This window comes from Polistes dominula, unplaced genomic scaffold (assembly GCF_049000335.1).
Source record: "Polistes dominula isolate Pdom_NZ unplaced genomic scaffold, Pdom_raw_medaka contig_16, whole genome shotgun sequence".
Taxonomy (NCBI): domain Eukaryota; kingdom Metazoa; phylum Arthropoda; class Insecta; order Hymenoptera; family Vespidae; genus Polistes; species Polistes dominula.
Genome location: NW_028301040.1, coordinates 176,553 through 195,547, shown reverse-complemented (window position 1 = coordinate 195,547; position 18,995 = coordinate 176,553). Strand labels below are relative to the sequence as shown.

The following is an 18,995-nucleotide window of genomic DNA, read 5'->3' as shown; positions in this document are numbered from 1 at the left end:
AAAATGTGCTGACAATTTATATCTCATTATGAATATTTGACGAAGTTGTATAATTAGACATTTAACGATATTACTATGGCTATCATTGGAATGACCTGCATTTTTCTATCACAAAAAAAAAGTAATATGAAAAGAAAATATTTTAATTCTTTAATTATTCTTCAAATGCAAACTTTTTCTTCTCTTTTTTTCATATTTTTCCTAATATTATAGATAATGGATATCAAATAAAAATACTAATTGGTAGTAATATTTAAAAAAAAATAAAACAAAATAGGAATACAAGAAAATGATCAAAATCGTATTTCTTTCGATCGTTTTTCCTAGGAATAAACAATTGAATCAGTTGCATCTGTTCCAAAGAAAAATATAAACGTTAACGCCCCTGTACATGAGCTTACATCAGCCACAACGATGCCTTTGCGTGGAATGCATATACATAGTGGTTTTCTTTTATTGAATATCGTATATATGAGTTCATCAGCTAAATCGATTGTTTATGAAAAATATACATGCATATGTAATAATAATCTATAAAAGATCGAAAAAGTAATCTTTATTTGCTTCTATACGTCTCTTCCCACTTATCGGGCAGATGGTGAATCTGCTGACGGTAAAAGATGTGGGGAAAATATAGGGAATAATTAGTCCCTACAACGAGCACTGATTGGTCCTCATCTCTGAACATTGATTGGTCTTTATCGCTCGTACCGATTGGTTAATAAATTAAACCAATAGAAATATAACATTTCAATCCAGTTTCTAACGGACAAATAAGAAATTTGTAAAAAAAAGCTGAGATTTTCGTTAATTCATTATACAATTGTTTGTAGAATTTGTTGGAAATACATTCACCAAATATTAAATTGACAATAATTCTAAATAATTAACTGTTCCCCCCACTCTTTGGTACTTTATGACAAAAAGGTTAAGTTAGGCAGTAGCAGCAGAACTAGTAGAGACATCACGAAATTTTAAGAAACTGACACTGAAAGGTACTACTGTATTTGTATTTGTAATTAAACATTAAACGAAAGTACCTTAGATTATATCTATTCGGGTTAATAATGAAATATTTATCTAAAAGATTAAAATATCTTTTTAAAGACTAACTACTGCGTCTCAAATAATAGTTCCAAGTTATAGATCGGTGTATACGTGTCTCTCTTTTCATCTCTCTCTATCCTTTACCACCGCTACTACCCCCTCCATATATTTTTTTTCTTTCTATTTCTTCATATTTTCTATATTAATTTTTTTCTTACTAATTAGAATCCTCTACATAATGTGATTATCTTGACAAGAAACATACTGTATTATTTTCATCTGAGAGTGTTATTTAGTAAAAAGAAAAGGTTTCACTAAAGTTACAAGATATTCCTTATAATTGACTTAATTATAATAACACACACACACACACATACATATATATATATATATAACTATATGCAGATTTTTATTTAATTAAAATTCCTTCATTATTTTTTGTAATCGGTGTTGCGCGACAATGAAATCGCATAAAAAAAAGATAGACTTTGATTAACTATACTATATTCACAATAATTGTTATATATATATATGTGTGTGTATATATGTAATAATCTTGAAATTTGTAATGCTTCTTTTTTCTTTTTTTAGATCAACACATTTCTTTGACACGCAATGGCTGTCAAAGGATTAGTTGCTGCAATAGTTCAGTTTCTGACCCATCAACTGGAGGATGGAAATATTACAGCAGATTCCCGTGAAAGTCTTGAAGTAGCAATTCAATGTTTAGAAACAGCCTATAGCGTACAAGCAAGCGATACACCTGCTAAATTTAACTTGTACGAAGTTTACAAAGCTGCTGTTGAAAATGCTAAGCCAGATCTTGGACCGGAAGCTTCACCAGAGGCTAAAGCTGAAGCAGAAAGATATAAAAATGAGGGTAATGCTTTGGTCAAAGCAGAGAAACTCGAAGAAGCTATTAACAATTATACCAAGTATGTTTTGTATTATAATTGATTATTTATACTATGTTGCATGTAATAACAAATTAAATTGATATGTGATTTTTAGGGCAATTGAATTGAATGCGCATAATGCGGTTTATTACTGTAACCGAGCTGCAGTCCACAGCAAACTTGGAAATCATCATCAAGCTATTAAAGATTGCCATACAGCTTTATCTATCGACCCTATGTATAGTAAAGCATATGGACGATTAGGTTTGGCATATTCAAGTTTGGAGAGGCACAAGGAAGCCAAAGAAAGCTATCAAAAGGCTTTGGAAATGGAGCCTGATAATGAGAGTCATCGAAATAATTTACAATTAGCTGAAGAGAAATTAGCTCGACAATGTGTTTGTAATATGGGTGGATTGGGTGGAGCACCAGGATCATTGCCAGATTTAAGCGCTATGTATAATAATCCTGCTCTGACAAGTGTGGTACAGCAAATATTATCAGATCCAGCTATGCAAAATATAATAAGTAATTTGTTTTCAAGAACAAATGTTGAACATAGAGAACGACGCATGGAAGCATTGATTGAAGCGTTAGTTAAACAATTCTAATTCTTGTAGTTAGAAAAAAAAATCTCTTAAATAAATCTAATTACTTTGCAACTTTTTAGGGGTCTCCAATTAGCGCAGGAAATGCAGAGCGAGAATCTGGAACTGATGGAGACCATAAGGAGGCAGATGGGAGGGAACCCTAATGATCCTGATCCACCGCAACATAATTAAATAATCTATTTAGAGTCAGCAACGTAAGATCCAAATAATCAAGATTGATTTTAATGTGGAAAAATTGGAAGACAGTGGAATAATCACTTTTCGGAAAAAAGTTATTGCAAAGTACATATGAACATTTTACTTACAATTCAGTTTAACCTATCTTACTTAAAAATGAATATTTATACGCATACGCATAATCATGTCTACAATCATATAATATATACTACTTAAGAATTCTCTTTAAAACTTAGAAGTTGAATAAATGTAAAATATTGTCTTCTGAAATTTTCTCCTATGGAATTTTTCATGTTTTAGCTAAATTCAAAGAAAATAAAAGAAAATAAAATAAAAAGGGTTAAGAACAAAAAACAGTATATAACGTACTATATACTATATACGTACTTATAAAGGCTGAAATTAAAATTAAGATACTAATTTTTTTCTATAACACAAACAACAAATTATATTGTCCTTTTTTTAATATGTATCAGTAAAATTTATCGTTAATGTGTCTAATTTTATCATTTTAAACTGTTATATTTCATAAATACTACTATTATTACTATTATTACTATTATTATTACTATTATAATTATATGCTGTTATTTCAATATGATGATGAAAGATTTGAAAAGGAAACTTTAATTTTTGAAAGGAAACTAAATACATGCTCATAAATTCTGCCATAGCATATCAAAAGTTGATATTTCATCTATTTCTTCAATCATCTCAAAATATTTCATGATAAATGAATTACATATTTCCTATGACGACGTCAACGTGAAGATTCTGATAAAAACATTTTGCGTTCTAAGGTATTAGACATCAGAATATAGTGTCAATTTTCAATTATTCTATCTAAATTCTAATAAATAATATATATACTACTCCCAAGTTCATTTAGTAGCATTGAGAATCGCATTATTTGCTATATATTATTTAGTCTATTACTTTTTCGTTATTTCTTTATAAAAATACATTAGTTATTTGATAATAAATCATTTAGTTTTTATGATATTCGCTAGGAGATGTAACATTGTTAATACAATGTTACGCGATTTAAATTTGACTATTTAAGAAAAAAAAAATAGAAATATAAGAAAAAATCGTATATTCATTAGCATGAACTTTTTATTCGAAATGAATTAATTAGTAAAATAAATAATATCTACTCTCTGCAAAAAAAAAAATCAATATGTAAATTTCTACATTACCGATACTGCACTTACGCAAATGTCTTTTTCGTACTAACATTTATTTTGTTAATACTAACTAGAAAAAAAGAAAATTATTTACACAATTGAACTAATGAAAAAAAAATCATAAGTATTAAATAAGATCGAATTAATTAGGCATGATATAGTTAAAAGATTATTTTAACTTATCAAGCAATTTCGTTTATTTTGGTACTCGATAAAGTTGAATAATTTTATGATACAGTATTGAACCAGTTTATGTAAAACTGTGTAGTAGTAGTAGTAGTAGTAGTAGTAATGGTAATAATAATAGTAGTAGTAGTAGTAGTGTGTAGTAATAGTAGTAGTAATAGTAGTAATAATAGTAGTAATAGTAATAGTAGTAATGTAATGTAGTAATGATAATATAATAGTAATAATTATAATATAACTTTTTAATTTTTTTTTTCCATTTTTTTTCTCTCTCAGTAATCTAACACAATATACTAGTATTAGATGGTATACTATTTAGTACCTAACAAACGTAAACAAATGAAACAAAGTAGCATTAGGGCCATGCATTTAGGATCATCTTATTATTATAACTATAGGACCACGTATTAATTCAATCTATGCTGAATAATACAAAGTGTTGATGATCCTTAGAAAGAGTAATTAACGCGTCTTCAGTTGACTCTGTTATAGTAGAGAAATTGCTCCATCTAATCACCCTACACTATGCACAATTAATTAAGGGGTAATATCACTCTAGCGCTCGGAAAAATACTTATTTTTTTCAACACTAGAGAACAGTGTTACCCTTTAACGCCATTTTGAGTACTCGAATGGACTGGCTCGACTTTTCTCCTTTCTTTCTTCTTTCTCACTCTTTTTTTTTTTTTGCATTACATTGCAACAATTAATATTACGAATGTTCTTGGTAAAACATATTTGTAAAAGAACCCTTACATCCTATGTAGAAATTATTGCGATTAGATGTAGAAAAAACAATTTGTTTAGATTTTCTTCTGATACAAATCTGCTATTCAATTTGTTTTTTTTTTCTTTTTTTTTTTTTTTTCATTGAAATATTGTATTGCTTTTGAAATATTTCTTTTCTCACAACTTTTATAATTATCGTTTATATTTAAAATTGGAAATTTGATTTCCCTACTATATCAAATTTCTCTGTATGCCAATAGTAAAAGTATAATCAAATAAATATCATGTGAAACAAAAAATCTGATAGTCATGATCAAAATCATGTGAATATAGTATATTGGGTGTAGCAATTAATTCGGTGCCTTTTAAACAAATTTAGTTTTATTCTTTAACATATTTTTTTCAAATGAAAACATTTTGATGCAATGAATTAAATATCAAGACCACCGAATTAATTGCTACACGTAATATTGTTTATTTGTATTTTTCTTTCTTTTCTTTGCTCTTTTAATCTATGAAGTATTTAGTATTTCTATAGATGTAAAAACATTCTAGCTGAAGTGCCATCCTATTTTCCAATAAAATTCTTTAATAAACATCATTTTTTTCTTCATTTTTACAACAATCGTTCTACCGTTATTATTGACATGATCGAGTTTTATAGTGACTTCACATTGACTTATCCAGCAAAATACAATTATTGTCAACTATAGTCGAGTCCAGAGTTTACTCAATTTTAATCGCCCGTTTCATTAATTTAATTGTAATAATAACAACCATAATAAACATGTATTATATTATCCAAACAAACAGAAAAATGAGAAACGGAAAAGAAAAAGAATCGAATAATTTTCGCGTGACAACAGCAAAATGCAAATCTAGATATATAAAAGTAAAAAATAGATAATCATCTCGATTCACGAGTCTACGACGTAACAATTTTCTTTCAATTTGTCGTTTCGTTAATTATGAAAATCATATTTTACATAATAACAATTTTTAGAATCGCCAAGAAAACTTAATAGGTATATATGTACATTACGCACCGATTGAAAAATTAATCAAGTATTATTAATTAATAACACCTACAATTATAAATCAATGTGATATACCCAATGAAGCTTGTTGTCTCTTATTAATCTATCTAATGTAAAACAAAAGTACTAATATTATAGGATGAGCGTGTGAATCATCATCATCATCATAATAATAATAATAATAATAATAATAATAATAATAATTAAAAATAATAATAAATTCAAGCAACGACTGGTTCGGGACTACATGGCTGTAATTCCGGTTCGTTTTGCGATTCAGCTGTGTTCGAGTTGTTGGAAGTAGAAGATGCTGTCGTAGCACTTGTATCATGATTTGAAATAGAATCGGGTGTCATAGCAGACCATTGTGCAGCATGAGTTGCTGTACGTGCTTCTTTTCTGGCTTTCCTTTTGCTACGACGTTGTTCCATAATAAAACGCAAACGTCGCATTTTCCATTTAGTAGCTTCGTTTTCTCTCGACAATTCTTCTACAAAAATACAAAATATAAAATATACATTTCCATGTATCAAATAAAAACTATTTTTCACAAACGATACATACCCAACGAATGTCCTGATCCTTTTGAATCATGGCAGCCAACGCCAGGAGAAGAAGTTGCATTTCCTGAATTTGCTACGCCATTAGATCCAGAAGAACATTGTTGACGACTATTCGAATGCCTATGATGATGCCTATAGTGTCCTGCTGTAGCCGCAGGTGTAGCACATAATAAATCATTTAAGATATGAATAATAGTACTAATATCTCGTTTGGGACGACCATGTCGATCTTGAAGAGCTGGATTAATAGTTCCACTAAAAGTTCCAGAATATACACCTTTCCCGTGATGATGCATACTTTCTATCATGGCTCCTTGCCTGTGTCTCGCATTTTCCTGTATATAACATATATATTAAATAAACTATTAATCTCATTGTTTTTTTCTTTCTTTCTTTCTTTCTTTATCAAGATAATTACTAGATTTCAAAATATAATCAAATATATTAATAGTATTATACTATATTAAAAAGCATGCTTTTTTAAAAGTAACATTTCATAAAAAGTTTGACAAAGCTCTCTATAAAGTTGGCTACAATTCAATGATAAATTGAAATTGACATTGAAATTGGAGGAATGTTTGTATAATACCATTTTAAATATAAATATATAAATGTAGACAGGGAGAACTGGCATCGGTAATAATGTATACCTCTGCGAGGTCGACCCGCGAGGTGAATACCTCAGAGGAGAGCTGCTTCAATTTCTGCGTCAAATTACGAGATGCTTCGGCTAATGCTCGGGTGTCTAGGGCGAGCTTTGCACCTTTGTCGATGAGAGATGAGGCTAGAGGTGAAGTCTGCGACGAGCTAATGTCACCACCGATGGCATCCTCTCCGTTTCTCCTCAACGACGTTTCAAGGGACGACTGATGGACGTGATGAGCGGTACAAAGCTTTTTGCTTGCTGGCGTCGTTACATCGTACGATGACGAAGAAGAGGACTCGGAGCATGTGTAATTGATGGAGGTAGATTGTTGCAAATGGTCGATAGAAATGCTCGAGGATGAGGTAGTAGTAGTAGTAGTGGTAGCAACAGCAACAGCGGCGGCGGCAGCAGCAGCAGCAGCAGCAGCAGCGGCAGCGTTGGCAGCAGAATTGGCAGCATTAGTGGCAACGGAGGCGGCAGCAGCGGTTGCGGCTGCTGCGGCGGCGGCGGCGGCGGCAGTAGTTGTAGAGGAGCAGGTGGTTGAAGGAGAAGAAGAGATGACGTCGGAGGATACAGGTAAAGAAGGAGAAGGAGAAGGAGAAGGAGATGATGTTAAAGATGAACAGGGAGGGAGAGATGTACAGGACGAGGTACAAGTTGGCTTATACCTCGAATGATGGCGGTGATGGTGGTGATGATGGTGATGATGATGGTGATGATGACTGTGGTAACGATGATGATGGTAGAGGAGTCGAGACTGGCACATACTCGAACAGTTGGTTGCCGAAAACGCAGTGGTAGCGCGACTGGAACAAACTGAACTTGTCGTTTTGGTCGCTGTTGATAAACTCGTGCTGCAGGTCGCCGCAGCATGTAAAGCCGATGCCAAACGGCTTACGAGGGTGGACGTACGGGGTGCTGCTGCTGTGCTTCCTCGTTGAAGTTTCGACGATGATGTGCTGCTCGCAATAGTAGGACGTGCAGCCAACAACGTTGAACGCCTACTTTGAAGCGAGGGGGGCGGTACTTGATTCGTCGAAAGATTCGGCCCATTTCCACCGACGACGTTGTTTCCTCCTCCCCCGCAACCGCCTCCTCCGCCTCCTCCTCCTCCTCCTCCTCCTCCGTTGCCGCCACCACCGACGGTCAAGCTAGTGGGACCACTGCCGTTCGTTTGATTGCTACCTGGTAAAGGCACTCTCACCGTCGATAACTGCAGTTGAATCAGCATCATGTGATCGCCCAACCGCATCGTCAGATTTAGAGGTGCCTTTCCAGACAAGAAGTCGTTCACCTGCGAGTCGTTCAAACTCTCCAATGCTTGCATTACGCTTTGCTCTGGTCGTTGTGCCTACAAAATACATATATATCATTTGTATAATTATAATTATCTTTTCTTCTTATCAATATTTGTATCATAGACACAAATTCGAAATAAATTCGAAATAAATTCGAAATAAATTTGAAACAAATTGGAAATAGAAAAAGGGCAAAGATGAGATGATCAAATTAATCGATGATCGAAACGAAACAACAGCAGAACGGCAGATGATAGAAACAAGAAGACCTGCAGAAGGAAGGAAACCTCGTCGCATCGAAGCTCAGAGAGACCCTCAATGGACTCGGCTAGAGTCATCCCTCGGCACACCTAACGGACTTCTTTCACGTTGACGGCTATCGTTTATTCGATATAACTTCATTTGTACATATACGTTTGAAGAAACTACTACTCACTCATTTTTTATCCCAAATATTTAATCCAATCTTGTCATTTTTCTTTTTCATCATTATCAAATAATAGAAATAACATGGATACTCTTCGAAGGACATTTTGCATAATAAATGAGTAACGATTAACTAAGAAAAAAGTAATAATTCAATATTTTACATCATCATCATCATCATCATCAACATCGTCGTCGTCGTCGTCGTCGTCGTTTCTTTGAATTCAAATGATCCTATGTTATTTCTAATATTGCATGCACATAAATTATAAATGAAGGTTCATTAATTCTCGTAAATCTCGATATAACACAACGTATCGAAGAAAACTTACCAATAGTCCTGTTTCCACGCTCGGCAATAATGTGAGCCTACTTCCATCTTGTAAACGATTTTCCTCGAGAGTTCCATCGCGCAGTAATCTATAGCAACAATTTAACCAAATAAATAAACAAATCAACTTTTTCCTTCTAATTAAATAGATATTAAACTAGGAAGAAAGTTTGTATTAAATCAACACAACATAAGATAATATTGATATAAAAGAATATTAAAAATATTCATGCTTTCAAAGTTCCCAATGATAAAAGAAATGTTAAAAAAACAAGGTATGGAAAGCAAGAAACGTATTGGTAGTTCAAAGTACGAATGGTATTTACCTATACACAAAACGATACGATATCGACTTATAACAGGTTCCAATACATCAATGGAAAATAACAATAATATCGCAAATAGACAATCGATGATCATTGATTTAAAACCACTCATTACTTCTATATAAATTAACTCTAAACCTTGGGCTAGACCTTTTGCAGATCTATAAGATCTATCTGTCTTCCTTCCTGTTTTATTTTGAAAACAATTTAATATGCAATGTTCATTATATGATTCATAATATTAATCTGTACTGTGTGTATTCATATAAAAGTGATCTCTCTCTCTCTCTCTCTCTCTCTTTGAAAAAAATCTTATCAAATATCTTATTTGTAAATAAACAATTTCATGGAATTGGAAGCGATAGATAAGGCAAAAAAGATTTGTTCATTTCTTTGTAACACTTTGAAGAATAGTAGGAATACGAAGAAGAAAAGGAAGAAGAAAAGGAAGAAGAAAAGGAAGAAGAAAAGGACGACAAAAAGTAACCGAAAGAGACGGGAAAGGCCAAGAGAAGAGAGGAGACAGACCCGTTGGTCCAAGCTCATTTCTCCATAAGGCGCATGCGCACACGAGGTCGCCGTGCACACGGGGAACAACAACCAAGGGCTGGAACGGGGACTTGGAGGGAGTTGGAGGAAGACACACGCGCGTATACGTACACGCAGTCGCGTCTCAACAAGAGAAAGAAAAGGATAGGTAGAAAAAGAAAGAAAGAAAGAAAGAAAGAAAGAGAGAGAGAGAGAGAGAGAAATCCAACTCGTGCGACCCTGAACGCGCGCGACCAATACATGCACGGAAAAAAAATCACGTACGATGTGTTGCTCCGTTTATTTTCAATTCACCATCATCCCCCTCTGGGTATTGTTACGCGCCAAATTTCATTTTTCACATAATTTCAATACTATTTTATAAGGAATTTAATTGATTTTAACAAACGCTTTATCTGATTGATGTTTTCTTTTAACCACAACAAATAATTGGCTCGACGTGTAGAAAAACAAATACAGAAGACAATAGAATGCAACCTGTTATTCCAAAATTTTTCAGGCTTCTCAACATTCCTATGGTTTTTTAATAACTAATAATAAATCTAAAAACAACACGATGCATATTTTATTATTATTTCCTACCTATAACTGTTAATAAACAACATTTCATTCTAATCTATTTGTAATTGAAGAATTAATGATTCTCGACTGCTAACATTATTATATCAGAAGAAGAAGAAGAAGAAGAAGAAAACGTGTAATTCTAGGGAAAAGAGAAACGCGAGGAATAAAAGAGAACCTTCAAAAAAAAAAAAAATACGTAAAGAGAAGAGAGAGAGAGAGAGAGAAAGAATAAAAAAAAAAACAGCATCATCGTCGATGGATCCGTGTACGGGAATAACCGCTCTCTGTCCTACGTTCTCTGACCGGCCGCTTGCTTTTTTTATTCCTCTTACTCCTACCCTCTCGTGAATTCTTCCACTCGGTCGCCCTCGCGACTGAGCTTGCTGTCTTTCTCTCTCTCAATGCTCGTTTCCTTCCTCTTTCCCCGCGCACCAATGGACCCCGCTATGTTGTGTGTGTGTGTGTGTGTGTGCGTGCGCGCGAGCGCGAGAACGTACGTCGTAGATGGCTGTCATCGTTTCGCTCTAGAGAACGCAATTTATCGAGGTATTCTACCTACTGCACCACGATTCTCTCTCTCCCTCTTTTTCTATTTCTAGTAGTTATTTCTTATCTTTACCTAACTCTTTATCTAACTCTTTCCCTTCCCTTCCCTTCCCTTCCCTACACCTTCCCTTTATCATCTATCCATCCCTTTCTTTATAACGTGCAGTAGTAGTAGTAGTAGTACTTTGTATCTTGTGCATACACGCGCGCTACGCTGAAGGAGGATCCATGGAGAGCGACGGCCCCCACGACGACGACGACGACGGCGACGACGACGGCGACGACGCCTACGAAACGTGTGTTGTGCACACGCACTCCCTCATACATCTATCTTCTTTCCTCCTTTTCTTTCATTCCCCCTTTTGCCCTTCCCATTTCTCTCACACTCCTTCCTCTTTTGAGAAAGAGATTTCTCCTACTCGATCGTGGCCGCACCACCGCACCACCGCACCACCGCACCACCGCACCACGTCCGAAAGCGCAGCACATACACACACCGGTGACGACTATTCCGCGAGCTCGAGCATTCTCTCGTACGGGTCAACAACGGTTTCTCTTTCTTTCCTCCTTTCGTAAAGCGTCCCTCCCTCTCTTTTACGGTTTCGAACGATCTTCTATCTACCCAAGGATTTGTATACCTTTCTTCATTCATTTTTTAATTCTTTTTCATTGAAAATCATTTTGTATTTTGAATTTATATATAATTCTGTATATAACAATACATTCGATAGAGCCTACAACTTCTTTTATTTTTCTTTATTTTTAACTAAACACCTTTGTTAAGAAAATAAGAATAAAATGAATAAAGGAAAATAAAATATCGCGAAATCGCGTTCGATATTTTCGATATTATCGATATTTTCGAATATCGAGGTGAATTTTTACGCGGGAAAATTCAAACTAACTATTTCGAACTACATGAAGTCTATTGCGTAAACTAACTTCGTTGTGTTGATTTAATCTTTCAGTTTTGATCAAATATGAAAGAAATTGAAACTTTCTGAGAAATAATGAATCATTTGATTATAACATGTATCATCCATGAGTATTACTCACCTCTCGAGGTGCAATAAACAGATGCGTTCTTTAGCGACCTTGAGTCTTTTAGAAATATTCTTCTTAAGATTTTCAATGGTTTCGGACCGATCTACTGTAAGATCGAATTGTCCACCAGTAGTTGGGGTGATGCTGATGGTAATCTCGTCGGGTTCGACGGCTCCAGCCACGACGCAGCCACACCCTGGCGGGGACGGGGATGTGGTTGGGATCGGTGAAGAAGAATTAGACCTTAGACTTGAGGGTCGACCAGCAGCAGCAGCAGCAGCAGAAGCAGCAACAGCAGTAGCAGCAGCAGGAGGACGATGATGATAGTCCGGTTCGTTGGGTAAGGTAGGGTCAGGTGAATTTAACCAAGAAGATATTGAGGAGGCGGAGGAAAAGACAAATGGGGAGGAAGAAGCGGAAGAAGAAGGGGGACAAGAGGAGGATGAAGAAGAAGTAGAGGAGGAAGAAGTGGAGGATGGCGAGGATGGTGAGGAAGACGAGACGGAAGAAGAGGAAGAAGTTAAAGAGGGGGAGAAGGAGGACGAGACAGCAGGAGAGGAGGTCACCAAGGCGGCGGCAGCAACAGCAGCGGACTCTTCGACAACAGTTGTTCTACTACGTATCTTAGATTCTTCCTCCTTCTCCTTTCCCATAATTATATCCGATGACGATGTTGATGGCTGGGAACTACCTTCCATACTGTCGAATCGTGCACCAACAACTACGTAAGATCCTTCTTCGGAAGAGATCTTTAACAATTTTCTTCCTTTTTCTTCCTTTCGAAGCTGATACTGCTCGCTTTGTTCCACCTTGAATAATTGGAGTAGGAGTAATAGTGGTAGTCGTCGTTGTTGTTGCCGTTGCTGTTGCCGTTGCCGTTGCCGTTGCCGTTGCCGTTGCTGTTGTTGCCGTCGCCGTCCTCGTCTTTTTCGTTCTTGTTCTCGTCGTCGTTGTCGTTGTCGTTGTCGTGGTCGTGTTCACGCGTCGCTTCCTCTTCTCTTGAACTACAAACACGGTCACGCACGATACAAGCACGCACGCACGCACCGCACGCACGCACGCACCAAAGCAGGCACACGCGACGGGGAAAGCACACTCGTACCCAACACCCACACCCACGATCGCGAGTCACAGCAGTGTGTAGCCCCTACGCTCGATCTATCGATCCCACTAAAGCGTTTTTCTCTTCCTCCTCCACCTCTGTTTCTTTCTTTTCTCTTTTCTTTCTACTACTACTCCCTACTTCTTCTTCTTCTTCTTCTTCTTCCCAAGAATTCGTCGAAATCTTTTATTTTTCTTGATCCAATGGAGAGACGCACCACTGAGGGGAGCACTGAGGGGAGCACTGAGGGAAGCTCTGAAGGCAAAGGTAATTTGGTCGAATCGGTAAACTTATTTTACTAATGATTGTAAAAGGTAAACTAATGGGAACGAATATACATTTAAAAATAATAAATTTCTCGATCGATATCGCCGATAAATAATCGAACGTTCACAGAGAGATTCTCTTTTTTTTTTTTTTTTATTTCCTAAAGTATATCACAATTTGAACAATATTTTAACCTTATTAATCTTTTGTCTTTATTTTGTTACCGGTATGTACAATGGTAATACGAACATACGTGATGATAGACGCTCGCAAACTACCTTTGCTTCCTTCTCCGCCCCTTCTATCTATCTTTTCTTCTTTCTCTCACCCACTTTTATTTGTTCTTATCTTTTTCTCTCTCTTTTCGACGACCTCATGTGTTCATTCTTGTCACTACACACTCGTCCTCCTTCCCTAAGTATCTACAACTAAACGCAACTACCATCGAGCAAGCAAGTAAACCCTGGAAGAGCTCCTGTTAAATAGCCGAACGTAACCGAACTTTTCCGAACTACTGTGCAATAATGGCGCTGATTCGAATGCCTGACCGCCAAATTTAAATAATTTCAGCGCTCTATTGTTTTATTCTATGTTATCATCGATACCACCATTTCTTTTTATCGGAATAATTATACATGAATTGTAATACTAATTATAATATAAACAAATACATTTATTATTTTATTCTTTTATGTTGTTTTATTTATTTCTTCGAAACATTTCTTTTTCAGAAATTATTACCCACCCTTTCACCTTAATTGTTACAATCTTAGTACATAGTTTTGTTGTTTGTATTTGAATGCCTTTATTATTTTCCATATTTTTCCTTCTCCCTTTTATATCTTTCCTTCCTTCTTATAAAGTATAATAATATATTAAATATTAATAACAAAGCCATATACACATGAAATAATGATAACTATTCAATCGCATCAAATATTTCGTAGAGAGATAAAATTGTGCATATACATTTATATATACACTTATACATAGCTCTTTGGTTTTCTTATTATTCATTAGTTAACACAATTTATTAGTTACAATAATAATTGTAATAATAAAATATAATTTGATAAGATTTACTTCATTTCAAAGCAAATATATACATCATTTTCTAACGATGTATTATTATGATACAAGCTTCAGCTATATATATACAATAATGTATTTATATATAAATGTTTGATAAAACACTGGAAGAACAAGAGAGAGAGAGAGAGAGAGAGAGAGAAAGAGTGTGTTCGTATTATATGTACATACTTATAAATGAACATTTCAAAATAGAAAATTCGAATAGAAAAATATATGAAAGCTATTTTTTGAAATAGTTTTGATTATACATCTTATTCACATAGAAATAATATTTATGGCTATTCATTATTTCTTCTTAGATTTGAAGAAACTAAAAGAAATCTACGAAAATGTAGTATTTTAATAAGAAACTATGTATTCGTTTGCTCATTATTTCATTTGTTTTCATTACCACCCCATGCTTATGGTTGCTATTAAGTGTAAGTATATTTCACCAAGTTAAATTGTTTAAGGATAAAATAGAAATATATTTATGATCCAAACTCTTCTGAATCTAGATCGATCTTTTTAAATTCATATCCTCCCCTACCATCCATTTGTAAAAGGTACTGTAATCAAATCGATAATTATTATTAACAATTAATTTTGTTTAATGCATAAACAATTGTTTGTGTTACCTCGTGATGTTTCCAAAGAGATTTTCTATGAGAAACAGTAAATAAAGTAATATTTGCGTCTTTACAATAAGAATACATAGAGTCCTCAACATCAATGCTAACGGCACTCGTGCACTCATCAAGTATTGCAAATTGTGGTTTGTGGTAAAATAATCGGGCCATCTAAATCAAATCAAATCAAATCAAATCAAATATTTCAACAAAGTATTCTATATTTTGTGAACAATCATTTTCCGACAAAATAAGCTTGGCGTTTAATATGTTAAATCTTAATCTTACCGCAATACGTTGTTTTTCTCCTCCCGACAAAACATCCATCCAATCGGCTACGGCATCCCATTTTTGATTGTCAGGACTTCCTTGATTTTCTCTTTCCAAAAGATATTCTAATTGCACTATACGTAAATAATTTAACAAATCTTCGTCGTTAGTGTGTCCTCTTCTGGCCATTTCTTCTTTAGTGTGAGGATAAATAATTTGATCTCTTAGAGTACCTAGCGTCATGTAAGGACGCTGTGGTATATAGAATAATTTTCCACGTGGTGGTTTTGTAACGACACCATCCCAAACAGGCCATAACTAATGAAAATAATGAAATAGAATTGTTAACATAATATAAGCATTAGCAAATAAATAAAAATAAACATAAGTAATGAATAAATTGACCTCTCCAAGAATTCGGAATAAAGAACTCTTTCCACAACCGTTTGGACCACAGACTAACACATTCATGCCAGATTTAACTTCAAATGACAATTCTTTGATAAGAATATCTCCATTTGGTGTTATAAGAGGAACACGGTCGAATTGTATAACGTTATCTTTTGCAATGATCTTTCCAGCACCTGGATAAATGTGTGAATCAATGTTCGAGTCGGCGATCATTGTTCTAACATATTTTCCAGAGTTCAAGTCATTCAATACATCTTTTATTTCTGTAACTCTTGCTGTAAAACCAGCTAATCTTGTTATCTCTCTGCTTGATAATATGAGTACACCCAATGCTTCTGCAAATTTAACCAACATTCTTCCATATGTATAATAATATTTAAATCGATGTTCAGAAGAGCCTGAAAGAATTGGGTGATCCTTTTTAAAGAATGGTATAGCAACGGCAACAAAACCGAACAATATTGCTATATCTGAAAAAAAAGAAATACCATACATTTTTAACAACTATCTAATAATAATAAATAATAAATATATGTACGTTTTTTACTTAGTTATTAATTTACATTTTCCAATAAAATTGTCAAATATGCCTATGAAACATCTGTATTCCAAAAATTTGCGAACATGTGAAATCTGAAACATAATATAGAAAATATAGAAAATATATGAAATATACATGAGTTGATATAAAAAGTTATCTCTAGCAAAAGTTTGTTCACTTACCAATTTATGAAAACTAGTTAAAAGAATTAATTTTTCTCTATTGTTTCCTTGATAAAATGCTATTTCTTCCGAATTGGTGATTAAACGTGAATTGATATGTCGATATTCACCTTCCAATTGTTGTTCTTTCACAGTCATTTGTGTTATTGGTCTTCTCAAGTAGGTAGTACAAGACCCAGCGAAAATGAGATATGTAAGTACCAATAATGGTGTCTACAAAGGAAACAGAAAAAAGGGAAAAGGGAAAAACAGAAAAAAGAAACAATATCAAATAACTGAAAAGAACAAAAAAGAAACGGTTTCTTTAAGTGTATGATATTGATGAATATAAAGAAAAACTTGCTCATTTTTCCTTATACTAAATTATCATTAATATATGCAGTATAGAATAATATGAAAATACAATACAAAAGTAAATGTATTCACTTAGAGCAGAAATAATGGAAATATATGAAATAAGTATTATAATATATTTACATACTTGCCCGCCTAAAGTAGTGGACATCCTGAAAGAATATAAAATAATGTCAAACATTGGCTTCATTATATTTCCGTACAAGTCTGTAAAACTTTCACAAAATTTATCTACATCGGTTGTTAATAGTTGATCCGGATTTGCAATTCGAGAATCTAAATTATTCATCTTATAATATGTAAAGCCCCTGTGAAAACAAATCAAAATATATATTATTAATTATTAATTATTAATTATTAATGATATGATTAACCGAAAATAGAAGTAAAACTTACTTGAGATAATGATTCATTAAATGGTGCGTTAGATTTGTGCGTAATTTCAACTTAACTTCACCTATACTGTATTTTAAAATATTGTTCACAACTGCTAACTAAACAAATAAAATGACATTTAAATATACAATGAATAATTTAACAGTTAAATTACAAAGCAGTAGAAGCATATAAAGCAGTTAGAACTAAAATCTACATACATATATTAAATCATTGGTCAAAATTTAAGCGATATTTTGAAATACTCACGCTAGGTAATACAAAGAAAAATTTCAACAAAAGTTGCTTGAATAAAGGAACATTCATGGAGATGATTGATCTAGAAACAAAAAAAGAAAAACAACAACAACAACAACATTATGAAACAAATTAAAATTGATAGAATTGATAGAATTGAAGAATAAATTAAAAAATTGCTGATTCATACGTTTCGATAAGCGTAACTGTATGTATAAACCAAAGATCGCAAATTGATCTTGCAGTTAAAGAAGCAGCGATAAGCAACATGTAGAAAAATTCCGATGATATCACTCCGGGAATAGCAATGGACAATAGTTTAAACAATTTTCGGAAAAATACTGCATTGACTTGAGCCTTCGAACCTTTACGTTTGTCCTAATAGAATGAAATAATATTTAATTCATTTCTACTGCTATTTCATTTTTATCTTTAACCATTTTCAAACAATTACCTCTTTAATGATATATTGTATATTGTTGTTAGACCAATTAATATTTCTGTCAATGAAGAAAATAAAAAAAAGTATTATTAAACATGATAGACACAATTATCTTATTACACAATTACTTACTTATTTTTGACATGTTTCTTTCCTTTTTTTTGACGAACCATATGAAACTACTAATTGCAAAAGATCCAGCTAATGCATACTTCAATGTATGTTTACTAAGTGCTGGTGCCATCCTTCCTTTTAACAACTATCTAGCTAACTAAATTCTTGAACATTTATCGCGCAAATAAATGAATGAATAGAAGTTACTTCGTTTCTACAGGGTAAAGGTTACAGTATATGTAAGTAGTGGGGTGAGATAATTAATCAGCTTTTCCATAATGTTTTCACTTGAATTAATGTAATATTCAACAGGATACTGTTCAATATTGCATTTATAAATAAATATTATTACATATGATAACATTTAATCAATAATACATCGCCAAAATGATAAATAATAACAAATATTATTAGTATTAAAAAAAGCAAAGAATACAAATGGACAAAGAAAAATGTTTTTTTAAATAATTGACGAATACAACAATTGAATACAATTATAAGACTTTTCAAGGGTTACGGTATTTTGTCATCCTAAGGATTGTTATTTCAACGAATTTACATTCAGATTACTATACAGTATACAACATTCATTTTTCTAACATTTATAATACAAATATTGTTCTTTAATTTCAATCAATGTACGATGTAAGTATATCAACAACTTCATTGACTTATCACTCGATAGATGTGTAATAACATTAATTCTATTAAAATTCAGTAATTATGAATTACTGTCATACATACATCATTGAACAAATATTATAATTATATCATAATTATATTATTAATAAAATAATTGTCTTTATAATTCGACAA

The 18,995-nt window shown here is 33.3% G+C and overlaps 3 protein-coding genes across 10 annotated transcripts; 1 reads left to right on the top strand and 2 right to left on the bottom strand.

Annotated features, from left to right (window-relative positions):
* The first annotated feature begins 835 nt into the window (after window positions 1–835).
* On the top strand, window positions 836–5,671 carry LOC107070828 (small glutamine-rich tetratricopeptide containing protein). Of its 4 annotated transcripts, none has more exons than XM_015329359.2 (4): window positions 836–995; window positions 1,639–1,982; window positions 2,059–2,535; window positions 2,628–5,671. In XM_015329359.2, exons 2-4 carry the CDS (start codon window positions 1,663–1,665, stop codon window positions 2,695–2,697), a joined length of 867 nt encoding a protein of 288 aa, XP_015184845.1. In that variant the 5' UTR covers window positions 836–995; window positions 1,639–1,662; the 3' UTR covers window positions 2,698–5,671. The 4 variants fall into 4 exon arrangements, with proteins under 4 accessions (XP_015184845.1, XP_015184842.1, XP_015184844.1 ...); XM_015329356.2 differs by having other exon boundaries at window positions 2,614–5,671; XM_015329358.2 differs by having other exon boundaries at window positions 931–1,060; window positions 2,614–5,671.
* LOC107070774 (uncharacterized) lies at window positions 4,088–14,053 on the bottom strand. 4 transcript variants are annotated; one of them, XM_089174744.1, is made up of 6 exons: window positions 12,176–14,053; window positions 9,136–9,223; window positions 7,992–8,430; window positions 7,084–7,895; window positions 6,435–6,768; window positions 4,088–6,360 (listed from the first exon to the last, which is right to left on the bottom strand). In XM_089174744.1, the coding sequence occupies exons 1-6, from the start codon at window positions 12,859–12,861 to the stop codon at window positions 6,092–6,094; spliced, it is 2,628 nt and encodes an 875-aa protein (XP_089030870.1). In that variant the 5' UTR covers window positions 12,862–14,053; the 3' UTR covers window positions 4,088–6,091. The 4 variants fall into 4 exon arrangements, with proteins under 4 accessions (XP_089030870.1, XP_089030868.1, XP_089030869.1 ...); XM_089174742.1 differs by having other exon boundaries at window positions 7,084–8,430; XM_089174743.1 differs by having other exon boundaries at window positions 7,114–8,430.
* Window positions 14,054–14,204: 151 nt separating this feature from the next.
* Window positions 14,205–18,923, bottom strand: Pmp70 (ATP binding cassette subfamily D member Pmp70). 2 transcript variants are annotated; one of them, XM_015329280.2, is made up of 12 exons: window positions 18,198–18,923; window positions 18,078–18,123; window positions 17,814–18,001; window positions 17,636–17,705; window positions 17,387–17,484; window positions 17,118–17,298; window positions 16,637–16,849; window positions 16,477–16,546; window positions 15,908–16,383; window positions 15,521–15,820; window positions 15,242–15,403; window positions 14,205–15,172 (listed from the first exon to the last, which is right to left on the bottom strand). In XM_015329280.2, the coding sequence occupies exons 1-12, from the start codon at window positions 18,236–18,238 to the stop codon at window positions 15,095–15,097; spliced, it is 1,923 nt and encodes a 640-aa protein (XP_015184766.2). In that variant the 5' UTR covers window positions 18,239–18,923; the 3' UTR covers window positions 14,205–15,094. The 2 variants fall into 2 exon arrangements, with proteins under 2 accessions (XP_015184766.2, XP_089030875.1); XM_089174749.1 differs by having other exon boundaries at window positions 18,194–18,319.
* Between the last annotated feature and the right edge of the window lie 72 nt (window positions 18,924–18,995).

Bases quoted from the DNA above. Each gene is read 5' to 3' on its own strand.
- LOC107070774 (XM_089174742.1), bottom strand. From the start codon at position 12,861: ATGGAAGGTAGTTCCCAGCCATCAACATCGTCATCGGATATAATTATG. The intron at 8,431-9,135 runs GTAAGTTTTCTT...TGTATTTTGTAG, and splicing joins GCGTGGAAACAGGACTATTG to GCACAACGACCAGAGCAAAG. The intron at 6,769-7,083 runs GTATACATTATT...TGTTATATACAG, and splicing joins CGCGGGTCGACCTCGCAGAG to GAAAATGCGAGACACAGGCA.
- LOC107070828 (XM_015329356.2), top strand. From the start codon at position 1,663: ATGGCTGTCAAAGGATTAGTTGCTGCAATAGTTCAGTTTCTGACCCAT. The intron at 1,983-2,058 runs GTATGTTTTGTA...TGTGATTTTTAG, and splicing joins GCTATTAACAATTATACCAA to GGCAATTGAATTGAATGCGC. The intron at 2,536-2,613 runs GTTAGTTAAACA...GCAACTTTTTAG, and splicing joins ATGGAAGCATTGATTGAAGC to GGGTCTCCAATTAGCGCAGG.
- Pmp70 (XM_089174749.1), bottom strand. From the start codon at position 18,309: ATGGCACCAGCACTTAGTAAACATACATTGAAGTATGCATTAGCTGGA. The intron at 18,002-18,077 runs GTAATTGTTTGA...TCATTCTATTAG, and splicing joins TACAATATATCATTAAAGAG to GACAAACGTAAAGGTTCGAA. The intron at 17,706-17,813 runs GTATGAATCAGC...TTTTGTTTCTAG, and splicing joins ACAGTTACGCTTATCGAAAC to ATCAATCATCTCCATGAATG.